This window comes from Megascapheus bottae, chromosome 8, assembly GCF_031878675.1.
Source record: "Megascapheus bottae isolate mThoBot1 chromosome 8, mThoBot2.hap1, whole genome shotgun sequence".
Classification (NCBI taxonomy): domain Eukaryota; kingdom Metazoa; phylum Chordata; class Mammalia; order Rodentia; family Geomyidae; genus Megascapheus; species Megascapheus bottae.
In genome coordinates, this window is record NC_143516.1 from 67,192,598 (window position 1) to 67,206,147 (window position 13,550).

Genomic DNA, 13,550 nt, shown 5'->3' on the forward strand with positions numbered 1-13,550 from the left:
TCTTTGAACTTACAATTTAACAAAAATGAACACCAGGAGAAAAACATGCTTGCTGGGCTATTGAGGAACGGGGGAGGAGGAAGGATACATGGAGAGAGGAAGGGTGGGAGAATGCAGATGGGAGAGGATGGAAGGGATGATAGTGAGTAAGATGCACTGTACTCACACACTGACAGGTTGAACTGAAACCACTTTGTACAACAACTTAAAGATTTTTCTTAAAAAGGAAGTTTAGGGGGTAGGGGAGAGAAATGAGGTCAAAAACATGAGAAGGGGTATCAATGTGTGTGAAGTAATTCCCCTTCTATCTGGTGACTATAACTGTAACCCCTCTAGTAATTGTAATAAAAATATATATGAAAAAAGGATTATCTTATTAAATGCAAATTATGTGACTATTGAATGACTATTAAAAAGCACTAATGGCTCATGCCTATAATCCTGTCCACTCAGGAGGCTGAGATCTGAGGATCTCTATTCAAAATCAGCTTAGGCAGGAAAGTCTGTAAGACTCCTATTTCCAATTAACCACCAAAAAAGCCAGAAGTAGAGCTCTTGGCTCAAATAAATGATAAAGCACCAGTCTTCAACAGCACAAGGTCAAGGACAGCATTCAGATTCAAGCCCCAGAACCACCACCAAACAAAATAACAATCATAAAAGTTAAGATGTATTTCCTTCACCTGCCTGTCGTCCTGTAGGCACAATGGGCTGGAGTTAGCCGGCTCTGATTAAATGCTATTTCCAGCTCCCAGCTTCTTCACACAATAAGTTACTAACAATTAGTAATGCTTGCTGTTCATATTTGCATCCTGTTTTTGTACTTGAGTTTTGACTAGAGTTTTCCCCTCAAGGCTTCTGAATGATTCATTATTTTAGAAATTTTGCCGCAGGTAACTGATATTAAGAAAAAGTATTGTTGGTTAGCAACCTGATTTCAATTGTTTTGGGAGGTGTGTGTGTGTGTGTGTGTGTGTGTGTATGTGGATTTCATAAATTCTGTAATATGGAGTAGAAACTTGTCTCAGTGAACATTTTGTAAATTTTTCTTAATCCTCTGATTTCCATCATGATCTCCTTTTGATTTGTATGTAGTAAAAAATCTTAGAGAAAACCAGACATGGTTGGGGTCAGACATGAACTCAAGTGCTAGTTTTGTGTTCTCTTGGAGTAGTGGTGTAATTTAGGAAAATATATTTAATTTCTTTAAATCTCATTGGTCTCATCATTAAACCTAAGAATCATAGCAGCTACTTCAGGGTAGTCGTATGCTCCCGACGTTAACACTTAATAGACAGAATCAATATAAACAAAGGAAAGTACACATCTTACCAAATGCAACAGAGTGAAAGGAGTTGTAGGAATGCCATTTTCCTCTACAAAATAGGAGAGAGTAGGCCAGCCATTGGTGGCTCACATCTGTAATCAGAGCTCCTCTGGAGGCTAAGGATCTCAGTTCAAATCCAGCCCATTGTGCCTGCAGGATGACAGGCAGGTGAAGGAAATACATCTAAGATTCAACAGGCCTGGGGCTTGAACTCAGAGCCTGAGTGCTGTGCTTGGGCTTTTCTCAAGGCTCTAGCCTACCACTTGAGCCACAGCACCATTTCCACCTTTTTTCCATGTATGTGGTACCGAGGAATCGAACCCGGGTCTTCATGCACACTAGGCAAGCACTCTATCACTAGGCCAAATCCCAGTCCAGGCTCCTTAATTTTTATGATTGTTATTTTTTTGGGTTGTGGTTCTGGGGCTTGAACCTGAATGCTGTCCTTGACCCTGTGTTGTTGAAGACTAGTAGAGCCAAGAGCTCTACTTCTGGCTTTTTTGGTGGTTGATTGGAAATAGGAGTCTTACAGACTTTCCTGCCTAAGCTGATTTTGAATAGAGATCCTTAGATCTCAGCCTCCTGAGTGGACAGGAGCCATTAGTGCTTTTTAATAGCCACTCAATAGTCACATAATTTGCATTTAATAAGATAAACTGGGTTGTGGTGTTTAACAGGTCACAAGTTATATCACAAAGTCTGTCCATCACTTCTGTTTCTTTTGTTCATTTGTCTTGAGGCGCCAGTAAGCCTACAGATAAGTTGTGATGAAATACAGGAGATCTGCTCCAAAGTGCTCTGGCTTCCATTAGAAAGAATCGTCTAGTCTTTGTTCTGTGTGTGACGCAAAGAGGCTGTAAAGTTGAGAAGGAATCATGGCTGAACTGAAAGCAGGTGTCAGCCCTGCTTCCACCGCTGTTCTTTATTTAAACTTAGTGCCCCAAGAAGCTTCACACTCACACTGCCTTGAAGGGCTCAGTTCGAAACTCAGGAGGGGAATGATAGATTTCAGGATAAACTGGAAGATCTGAATACTATCTGAAAGGAAATATTGTGCTGTGTTCCTTCTAAACCCAATGCTTTTTGCCCCCTTTGAATTATTTTGTTTAATTTTCTTTAAGTACTTCTACAAAGGAATTTCAACTCAACACACCAGTTTATATGTTCAATGCATCTTGATCCATTCCAGCCCTTCTATCCTTCTCTTGCTAAACCTAGCATTTTACAATTCTTTCCTTCCTTTCTCCCTTCTTTCCTTCCTTTTTTCTCCTCTTTCTCTTTCTTTCTTTCCTTCTTTCTTTCTCTTTCCTCTGTCTCTCAGTCTCTGTCTCTCTCGTTCCTCCATCTCCCCCTCTCTTTCTTCCTTTCCCCTTTCTTTCCTTGCCAGTACTGAGGCTTGAACTCAGAGCCAAGATGATCTCCCTTAGCATTTTTGCCCAGGCTAGCATTCTACCACTTGAGCCATAGTTTCACTTTCAGCTATTTTGGTGGTTAACTGGAGATAAAAGTCTCATAACTGGGCTGGGAGTTTGGCCTAGTGGTAGAGTGCTTACCTAGCAGGCACAAAGACCCAGGTTCAATTCCTCAGTACCACATACATACAAAAAGCCTAAAGTGGTGCTGTGGCTCAAGTGGTAGGGCTCTAGCCTTGAAAAAGCCCAAGGAAAGTGCTCGGGCCCTGAGCTCAAACCCAGGACTGCAAAAATGTTTTTTTTTCTTCTGGGGCTGGCTTTGAACTGAGATCCTCAGATCTCAGCCTCTTGAGTAGTAGCTAAGATATGGGTGTGAGCCACCAGGAACCAGTCTTTTCTCAAAGAATTTAGTAACATTCATTAGAGGTACAGGAAGGCTAACTATAGACTGAGCTTTTGTTGGTCTTTATTAGTCAGGTTGCAAAGTTGCTATAAATTTCTATGTGTGTGGCAAAATTGGTTCCCTGATTTTATGTCTTGGCATGTGTTCTAGGTGGGAATGAGATCCAGAAACCAAGCCGGTGAAAGTCCATCGAATGGGCACATTTCCTGCCCGAAGTCCTCCGTCATCAGCAATGAGGATGATAAAAGACTCTCTGAAGATTCAAAAAAGAAGAACAAATCGAATAGGAAGGAGGAAGATGTCATGGCTTCGGGAACAGTCAAACGACATCTCAAGACATCTGGAGAAAGTATCCGGAAGCCTAAGAAATCTCTGGAGTTATCTAGAGAAGATCTTATCCAGCTCCTCAGTATAATGGAAGGGGAATTGCAGGTAGAGTCCAAGCTTTCAGCTCTTGGGTTTCTAGTTTCCATGCCATATAAACAAACAACAAACACAACAAAACCTTAAATCCATCTTCCTCACCGGGACTGGGAATATCTCTGGGGAAATGACTCTTTTCCTTGCTCATTTCTAAATCCCTGCTGCCTGCTCCAAATTCGTACTGAATACATATTTGTTCAATAAATGATGTGTAAACAGAAGGGGAGTTCAACTTCAAGCTTCTCTAGAAGATGCAGGTTTCCTCACAGTGGGATTTTTGTAATCATAGAGTACAGATTCCTGTACTTAACATGCAATCAATAAGGCAATCTAACTTTGAACATAGACTGTAGCTGAAAATTATTCTTGCTTTTCCTGCGAAGCAGAGATGGAGCAGGGGGAGAAGAGAGAAAGGAAAGGGACGCAGAGGTGGAGAAGAGAAAAAGGCTATGTTCAAACCAGCATTACCGCCTAGTGCTTTCTTATTTTTGGAGCTTGCTGCAGTGTCATAGGAGTTGAGATGGAGAGCCATCAGCAGAGCTTTGTCATTTCTTCCTTTTCTTTTCTTTTTCTTTCTCATTCATGAGGCATCAACTCTGGGCCTGGGTGCTGTCCCTAGCTCTTCAGCTCAAGGTTAGCCTCTACCCCTTGAGCCACAGCGCCACTTCCTGTTTTCTGGTGGTTAATTGGAGATAAGAGTCTCATGGACTTGGTGCCCAGGCTGGCTTTGAACCTCCATCCTCAGATCTCAGCCTCTGAGTAGCTAGGATGATAGGCATGAGCCACCAGCTCCTGAATGTCATTTCTTAGTAGCTCCCTAAAACATTTCAAATCCAGCCCATCAGTACAATGTGGGTGTCGTTATATAGGTTTTTAGGTTGAATCAGCTGAGGCCCAGAATTGAGACGTGCCTCGTCTAGATCGAATCCCAGGCCTCCTTACCCTGGGTCTTGAACTCGTGCAGCCTGCTTCACTCACCTTACTAGTATTCCTGAGCTCAACCCATTCCTGGTTGGTTCCTTAGCTTTAGACATTTGAGCCAAGTTAAAAGTGAAATTGTGGGGCCGGGAGTTTGGCCTAGTGGTTAAAGTGCTTGCCTAGCATGCATGAAGACCCGGGTTCGATTCCTCGGTACCACATACATAGAAAAAAAGCCGGAAGTGGTGCTGAGGCTCAAGTGGTAGAGCTCTAGCCTTGAGAAAGTCCAAGGACAGTGCTCAGGCCCTGAGCTCAAGCCCAGGACTGGCAAAAAAAAAAAAAAAAGTGAAGTTGTTATTTCCCTTTTTGTTAGGGTTTCACTTGCATGAACCTCTAAGGTAACTTTAACAATTGCATGAAAGGAAATCTTGACTTCCTATCCTTGTGAATGTCAGTGAGGTAATTCACAACTCACTCTTATTAGGGTAGGCCGCTCAGTTCCTATGCTCCTTGGTGTGCTTGTATACATAAGGAAGCGCTCGAAGGATAGAGGGAATCTAAACCCTTACAAAACTCAAGTTGGAAAATAGAAGCCAAATATGACTGCACTTATGGGAACACTACATGTTTTAGAGAAAGATGAAATTTTCTAGAGTGTTCACACTCCTAAAAATAGCTCCATCATGCCAGGAAATGAAGTTCATGGGGTTTTCCTTTTGTCTATTATTTTTTATGGTGTATATAGGAGGCAGAATTACTCCAACAGCTGTCAATGTGAGTACTAGTAAAGGAAGCACAGAAACCCATCTGCAGCAACTTTGTTCATTTCTTTCCCACCAGGTTGGCACTTGTCTCCCTCGGAAGCTGCTTTCTGTAGAAGGCACCATGCAAATGTGACAAATGCTATAGGGTATTTATAATTCACATGGTTTTTAGATACATGGTGGTTCTCGCCATAATTCTAGATCCTGGGTATCAGAGTCAAAGTTCATATGGAGGGAAAACTGAAATAAGTAGCTAATAGTCTCCAAAGAAATGTATTTGGCTTTTCAACAGAATTTTAGGAGCATAGATAATTTACTTCATGCACATTTCATAGAGGTTAGAAGTAAGTCAAAAGTGTCCAGCGACTCACGTCCATAATCCTAGCTACTCAAGAAGCTGAGATCTGAGGATCACGGTTCAAAGCCAGCCTGGGAATGAAATCCCGCGAGACTCTTACCTCCAATTAACCACCAGAAAACCCGAAAAGGTGCCTTGGCTGAACTGGTGCTGTGACTCAAGTGCTATAGCTGAGTGGAAAATGATCCCATTCACAAATGTGAGCATGCTAGTGAAACTTGGCTAAAATTGACAGATGGGTGATGTGAAAAGGAATTCTAGTTGGGCGGGGTGCTGGTGTGTCACCCCTGTAATCCAAGCTCCTCAGGAGGCTGAGATCTGAGGGTAGCAACTGGAAGCCAGTAGGGGAAGAAAAGTTCCTGAGACTGTTTTTTTCCAGCTAACCTGTAAAAGCTCAGAAATGGAGGGGTGGCTCAAGTGGGGTGAGTCCCCGAGTTCAAATCCTAGTATCAACACCAAAATAAATAAAATGAAATAAAAATGTCTGCCTGAAGGGCTGGTTCTGGGAGGAGGACAAAGATCAGCTTTGCGAGGTCAGTTTCCTTCCTCTCCACTTGGTTGCCATCTGGCTGGGCTCCACCTGTTGTCACTTCATACCTTTCCTGTGACATCACTTCCATACCAGAGAAGATAAGGGTGTTGGAGTTCAGGACTTTTATATTTATTCTCAGCCTCTGAGTTCTTCTTCATGCAAATGTCCATTGTGAAGTCACAAAGCAAAGTCAGTTGGTGAAAAGATCAAACTTTTAGGGCAGAGGAATGGAAGATGCCTTTGGCCTCAGGAAGATGGGATGGGATCGGAGCTCCTGGGCTTGGTGACAGGGATGCCCCCAGGCATGTGTGCTGACATGGTTCACACTCGGTGGGCTCTTGTGCACATGGCGAGGTCCACATGGTTGTGTAATGGCTCAGCCTCACATCCATAGGCCAGTGGAATCAGGGTGGTGACAGATCAAGGTCAAGTCTGCCCATAAGAGGTCGGCCTTGGAGGTGACTGGGTAAAAAGGAGGAGAAATAATGGGCCATGCACACTATAGGCAGGCTATAGATCTTCCTTACATGAGCGTAGGGAGAGGGGGAGAGGATACGGAGGCTCCTTTGAGATTTTCATGCTGGTTTTCTTCTGAGGCTCCCTTTTTAGCTCTCTCATTCTCTCTAGATTCATATCCAATAGTGCACACTGACAGTGGGCCTTAAACTCAAGGCCTCTTGCCCTCAGTTGCCTCTCCTGGCCAAGGTTGGTGCCCTACCACTTAAGCCACACCTCCACTTCCAGCATTTTGCTAGTTCATTAAAGAAGTTCATGAACTTTTCTACCCAGGCTGGCTTTGAACTGGGATCCTAGTTCTCCAATGCCAAAGGAGTCTTGTTTAGAACTGATGGTGTCTTGAACCTTTTTGGAGGAAAGGACATCTTCTAAACTGTTCCCGCAGGGCTCAGCGGATGCAGGGCTATGGTTTCAGCATAATTCTGGCCTGCAATTGCCTGCATTGGGATATTTTTGGTTATTACACTTCTGTCATTCACTGCTTCACTAACCAAGGCTTTCTAGTAAACTGGAACATTTGACTCTCTGGGTAAACAACTGGTTCCATGGTTCCCAGACTAAGCTGAAGTAATGAAATCACACACCCAGACTATCGCTTGGGCACCACAATTAATTTCCTCTTGTATTTATCCAAAAATAGCACTTTTTAAAAGCCTGTCAACTTGGCCATACTAAAAACAACAAAACTTCAAAAGAAATGGTATTCCCACAAAAAAAGAAACCATAACACAAAAGACTTGGCTAAAAGTATATATTTTTTTCAAATACTGCGGGACTGATTTAATCAGTATAACATTGAAAGTGCTTTAGATTTTTTTTTGCCAGTCCTGGGCCTTGAACTCGGGGCCTGGGCACTGTCCTTGGGCTTTCTCAAGGCTAGAGCTCTACCACTTGAGCCACAGCACCATTTCTGGCTTTTTGCTACATATGTGGTACCCATGAATTAAACCCGGGTCTTCGTGCATGCTAGGCAAGCACTCTACCACTAGGCCAAACTCCCGGCCCAGAGCTTTACATTTGTAGTAAAAATCCCAATTTGGGGAAGGGCAAACATTAAAAACAGAAGCCAAATAGGGAAGGCTAGGGCAAGGGGGAAGTGAACAGACATACTGTCAAACCAGTGTAAGTATATTCTTATGAAATGATTTGAGAACTTGATGCAAATTCTTGATGCAGAAATAAAGCCATGTCTAGAATAAATTCCCTGGATATTTGGATATATTTAGTTGGGGAAAGAACCCAACCCCTCCCCTTTTCTCCCTTTGCTGTTGGAGTTAGCTATTTTCTCCCTGTATGGAAGAAGTCAGAGAAAACTCAATAATGAAATTATAGAAGGCTTTGCCTTCCCATTCCATTTGGACTTGGTTTGTGTCAGGCTAAGTGAGAATCACTGACATGCCACGCAGACAAATCAGAGGCAACTAGCAGAGGTCTTTCAATTTATGAAATCAGTAACATGCCTGTGGATTACCAGAGTTCTTCTCTAGCTTGTGCTTTTGGAGTTTCTGGCTTCTTTCTTTTCCTTCCTTCCTTCCTTCCTTCCTTCCTTCCTTCCTTCCTTCCTTCCTTCCTTCCTTCCTTCCTTCTTTCCTCCTCCTCCTTCTCCTCCTCTTCCTTCTCCTCCTCTTCCTCCTCCTCCTCCTCCTCCTCCTCCTCCTCCTCCTCCTCCTCCTCCTCCTCCTCCTCCTCCTCCTCCTCCTCCTCCTCCTCCTCCTCCTCCTCCTCCTCCTCCTTGTTTCAGTCATGGAGCTTGAACTCTAGGCCTGGGCAATGTCTCTGAGCTCTTCAGCTCAAAGCTAGAGCTCTACCATGTTGAGCCACTGGACCACTTCCCCAGCTTTTTCTGTGTATGTGGTACCAAGGAATGGAACCCAGGGCTTCATGCATGCTAGGCAAGCACTCTACCACTAGGCCAAACTCCTGGCCCCTCCATGAAACTCTTAATCAAAATGTTGGAAATAAAGGTGTGGCTGAAGAGGATAGTGCTAGCTTTGAGCAAAAAAGCCAAGTGAGTGTGAAAGCTTGAGTTCAAGCCCTAATATCCACACCAAAGCAGGAAAGAAAAATTGTACGACCACAGTGTCACATCCGGTTTTCTAGTGGTTAATTGGAGATAAGAGTCTCTCAGTCTTTAGTACCTAGGCTGGCTTTGAACCCAAATCCTCAGATCTCAGTCTCTTGAGTAGCTATGTTTACAGGTGTGAGCCACCACACCCAGCCAGGGCCCTATGTTCTTGCTTGGCTTTTTCAGTCCAGGCTAACTCTATCACCTGAGGCACACCCCCACTTATGGCTTTAGATGTATTCATTGGAAAGAAGACTCCAGTGGTCTTTTCTGCCTGGGATGGCTTCAAACCTCAATCCTCTAATCTCAGCCACCTGAGGAGCTAGAATTACAGGCATGAGCCTCTGGGGCTTGGCTTAGAGGAAGATTATTGTGGACAAATACAGGCACTGAGAGGACAGACTTCAGGATTCTACAGAGAGTGAGTCTATGCATTTGCAAATGCTACCATCCTGTGTCAAAGCCTGGGCTGTATTTTACAGCACCGGATCTCAAGTTGCGATTCAGATGGCTGCAGGAAAGGGACAGAGGTACAATAGATTGTGTGGCTGAGACCATACTCAGCAAGGAAGAAATATTGACAGGAATGCAGGCCAATGGGCATGGTCAGAAAAGAGCTGGGAAAGACTGGAAGGTGGGCGGTTTGCATGTAAGGTTTCTATGTGACACAGATTTCATGAATAATACAAGGTCTCAGTGTAGTGCTGAGAGCAACAGTAAAAGTAGTGGAATTAATGAGCTTAAGGAATAGTGAAGTTAGCATCCTGCCAAGACCTCTCACTGAATGTTGAAACATGGCAGGATGATGGCAGGATTTGTGGGGGGAGGCCTGGCTGTATCAGTTAATGACTATGAGGGCTGAGGAGCAGAAGGTCACTGGAAAACTGCTGCCAGACGGCTTTGACTGAAGTGTTTCTCTCAATCATTTTCATCTGTGGCTTAGGAATTTACAGGCGGTCCTTACTGGCTTGGGATCTAAATCACTCAGACTGGGTTGAAAAAGCTATTTATAATTTGGCCCCTGCCTCGGTGTGAAACCCCTTTAGCTTTCCATTAAATGAGCATTTCTTTGCAAGCAGGCACTGTTGGTGTTTTCCTCTAATCCTGGCACACATACTCACACATACAAACTCATGTTGCTTATCTAAGCCTTTTCTTCTTATATATCTTTTTTTTTCTTTTTGTAGAACTGGGGTTTGAACTCAGGGTTTTGTGCTTCCTAGACAGGTATCTGATGCCTGAGACACACCACCAGCCTTGCATGCTTTCATTATTCTTTGAATAGAGTCTCATGTTTTTGCCCGAGGCTGGCTTTGATCCTCCTATGTATGCCTCCCAAGTAACTAGGATTATAGGCATACATCAATATACATGGCCCCTTATATGTCTCCCTTCCTCCGTCTCTCCCTCCTTCCCCCCTTCCTTCCTTCTTTCCTTGCTTTCTTTCCACCAGTCCTGGGGCTTGAACTCAGAGCCTGGGCACTGTCCTTGGTCTTTCTCAAGACTATCACCTGAGCCATTGCAAGAATTGAGGAGACTTGGCTTTTTTGTGTGTGTAGACTTTCAGTTTGGTTTCAACGGAATGGTGAGCCACAAGCTGGTGGCTCACACCTGTAATCCTAGTTACTCAGGAAGCTGAGATCTGAGGATCTCAGTTCAAAGCCAGCTTAGGCAGGAAAGTCCATACAATGCTAATCTCCAATTTACCCCAACAAAAAATAAAAGCAAACAAAGAAAAACCCAGTAAAGGAATGGTGACGTTGATAGCACACAGCGGGTGTCTGGGTATGCTTAGGGAAACTTCATTTTTGAGAAGTTTGGGGCTAGAGTAAGCTGGCTGGCTGTATCTGAGGAAAGAGTAGAGCATGGGAAAGGCATTTGTTTCTTCCAGGTACTAGGGCATTTGAACTCAAAGTTGCACACTTGCTAAGCTCTTACCATGCCTGGAGATTCCACTCCTGATTCTGGCTGACTACTTTTGAATTAAGGTCTCATTTCCTATCTGGACTAAGTGACCTCCGTACATTAGATTCAGGAAGTGAGGCTAACAGGCATGCACTGTTTGACCGAGACATGGAAAGGAAAGGAATCTTGTGAACTTTTTTTTCTGCCAGAGTTCAATTTGAGCCATGATCCCAACAAGTCCAGGCTCCTGTCCCTAAGATTACAGGTATAAGCCACAAGCAGCTTGCTTTTTGTTTCATTTTTGTAGAGGACATTTGAAAAGTTTATAGGTGCTAATTACAGGCTTCTATTGCTGAGTATTACCTTAATTTTCTCTGTTTACCTGTATACAGATGCTTTGATCTATTTCATTTAGGAGTTTGGGGTCTTAGCAACCAACTTTTTTCTATTCTGGCATCTCCATTCATTATCTTCTCTTTCTTCCCACTTCCTTTCACTTACAGTCCCTTTTTGTCAAAGTTAGTTCCATTGACTTGATCTATTACGTGTGTGTGTGTGTGTGTGTGTGTGTGTGTGTGTGTGTGTGTGTGTGTGTGTCCTGGAGCTTGAAATCAGAGCTCAGTTACTGTCCGTTAACTTTTTTTCATACAAGGCTGGTATTCTACTGCTTGAGTTACAGTCCCTTCAGGCTTTTTGGTGGTTAATTGGAGATAGTTTCACAGACTTTCCCACCAGGACTGGGTTCAAATCGTGATCCTCAGATCTCAGTCTCCTGAGTAACTAAAATTCTAGATGTGAGCCACAGTGCCTGGTTCTACTTCCTTCTTAGATTGATTTGTTGCTCTTCTATTCCTGCCTCCCCACCTGAATCCCCCTCTTCCATCCCACTGGTTCTTCTGTGAGTAGCAGTAGTAGCAGCATGTTTTGGGTAATGGGAGCGGTCTACATAAAGGAAGCTAGAATAGTCAAAGTCTCTGGGGTTCTCTACACATTGAACCATTGTCACCAAGCCCTGTCCCCAGGGAATCTGGACATTGACTATTTAGGTACCTACTAATCTTTTGATTCTTCTTTTCTCTCTCCACTTAATTCAGATCCCTTTATTCCCACTTAGAGAAGTTTTCTACATTTTACCCATACTCTTTTGCTATTCTTGATAAGAATTCTCTTTCAGTGCCTTTCAAAATGAAAAGAAAACCATTATTGTAGAGCTGAGCTTGTGGCTCAAATAGTAGAGCACCTACCTAGTAAGTATAAGGCACTGAATTCCAACCCCACAACATCTGGGAAGGGAAGAGAGGGGAAGGGGAAAAGGAAAGAGAAGGAAAGGAGAAGAAAGGAGAAGAGTTGTAAATTGTGAACTGTTTAAGGATATCTCTTGTTCATGAAGCCCTTGCTGGGTACTTTTGGAAAACGATTTTGTTGTTAAAATTTGTCCCATGCAAGGCTTTTAAAAAGTGGCTTGAAATTTGATTTTCGCCTAGTGGTATTGTATGTGAAATCCAGATAGCTGGCTTTGGGACTGTTTGGCATGACAATCATGAGGAACTGGCACATTATGGTGACTTTCCTGAGTTGTTTCCTGTCTGTCACATTATCTGCCCGCCGTATCCCTTCATGTACTTTGTCACTGGGTGTGTCAGGCCAATGTCAGCAGCAGAGCTGTCTTTCAACCAGAAACCAGAAGGACTCCTGCCCTGAGAATACATCATAGTAATTTCCCGAAGGTTGGGGAGACATAATAGGGGATCTGGGGGTTCCGCTAAAATGCTCCAGCACATTCTCCTCAAAATATATGTGATGAGAGAATGGCTCATTATGTGATTGTGTTTATTTTTGGTGTGTTTAAAACTTTTCCATAGTGCAAAGTTTAAAAAAACAACATATAGAAACAAAAGCCATAGTAATAAGTGATTGTTGTCCTTAATGTACTATGATATCTCTCATCTCTTTTGCTGTCCCTTGGTAATCTCATATGGTTACATTATTTTACCTTGTTATCTGATATATTGTATGTATGCTTATTTGGTTATTTGAAATCGGATAGGGAAGGGGGGAGAACAAGATGAGGGGCAGGGAGGGAGGGAAATGGGGACTAAGACAGGAGAAAGGGTATCAATGTTTGTGAAGTAATGCACCTTCTATCTGGTGAATATAATGTAACCCTTCTACTAATTACAATAAAAAATATATGAAGAAAAGATTCCTGCCAAAAAAGGAAAGAAAAATCTTGGGCTGGAGGCATAGCACCAGGATTAGAGCCTAGCAAGCCTGAGGCCCTGGATTCAACCCCCAGGGGTACCTCAGTTTAAGTTCTGCTGTGTCCTCCAGACCCCAAAGGAAGGAAAAGCATGCTTTTTCAAAAATCTACTCTTCTAGTATTTTGTCTTTAAATAATTCTGCTTTGTAAGCTGGACACCAATCGCTCACGCCTGTCCAAAGACTGAGGTCTGAGGATTGCAGTTCTAAGTCAGGTAAGTCTATAAGACTCTAATTAGGCCAGAAGTGAGCTGTGGCTTAAGTGGTAGAGCACCAGCGTTGAGTGAATAAAAGCTAAATAATGGCATGAAAGCCCTAAGTTTAAGCCCCAGTTATGGCACATGCGCTCTCTCTCTCTCTCTCTCTCTCTCTCTCTCTCTCTCTCTCTCACACACACACACACACACACACACACACACACACACACAAAATCTACTTCGTGCTAAAGACTTAATAATTTTAAATCTCTTACAAAAACAAAATGTAGGGGCCAGGAGTTTGGCCTAGTGGTAGAGAGCTTCCCTAGCATGCACGACGACCTAGGTTCAATTCCTCAGTACCACATACATAGAAAAAAAAAGCCGGAAGTGGTGCTGAGGCTCAAGTGGTAGAGCTCTAGCCTTGAGAAAGTCCAAGGACAGTGCTCAAGTTCTGAGCTCAAGCCCAGG

The 13,550-nt window shown here is 43.3% G+C and overlaps 1 protein-coding gene across 1 annotated transcript in view; it reads left to right on the plus strand.

Moving 5' to 3' along the window:
• Nucleotides 1-13,550, plus strand: part of Filip1 (filamin A interacting protein 1) — a 167,985-nt gene that overhangs the window by 95,714 nt on the left and 58,721 nt on the right. Inside the window, exon 2 of the mRNA XM_090337781.1 lies at nt 3,293-3,574. Within this exon, the coding sequence (XP_090193907.1) occupies nt 3,293-3,574 (282 nt within the window). The remainder of the gene's footprint in view (nt 1-3,292; nt 3,575-13,550) is intronic.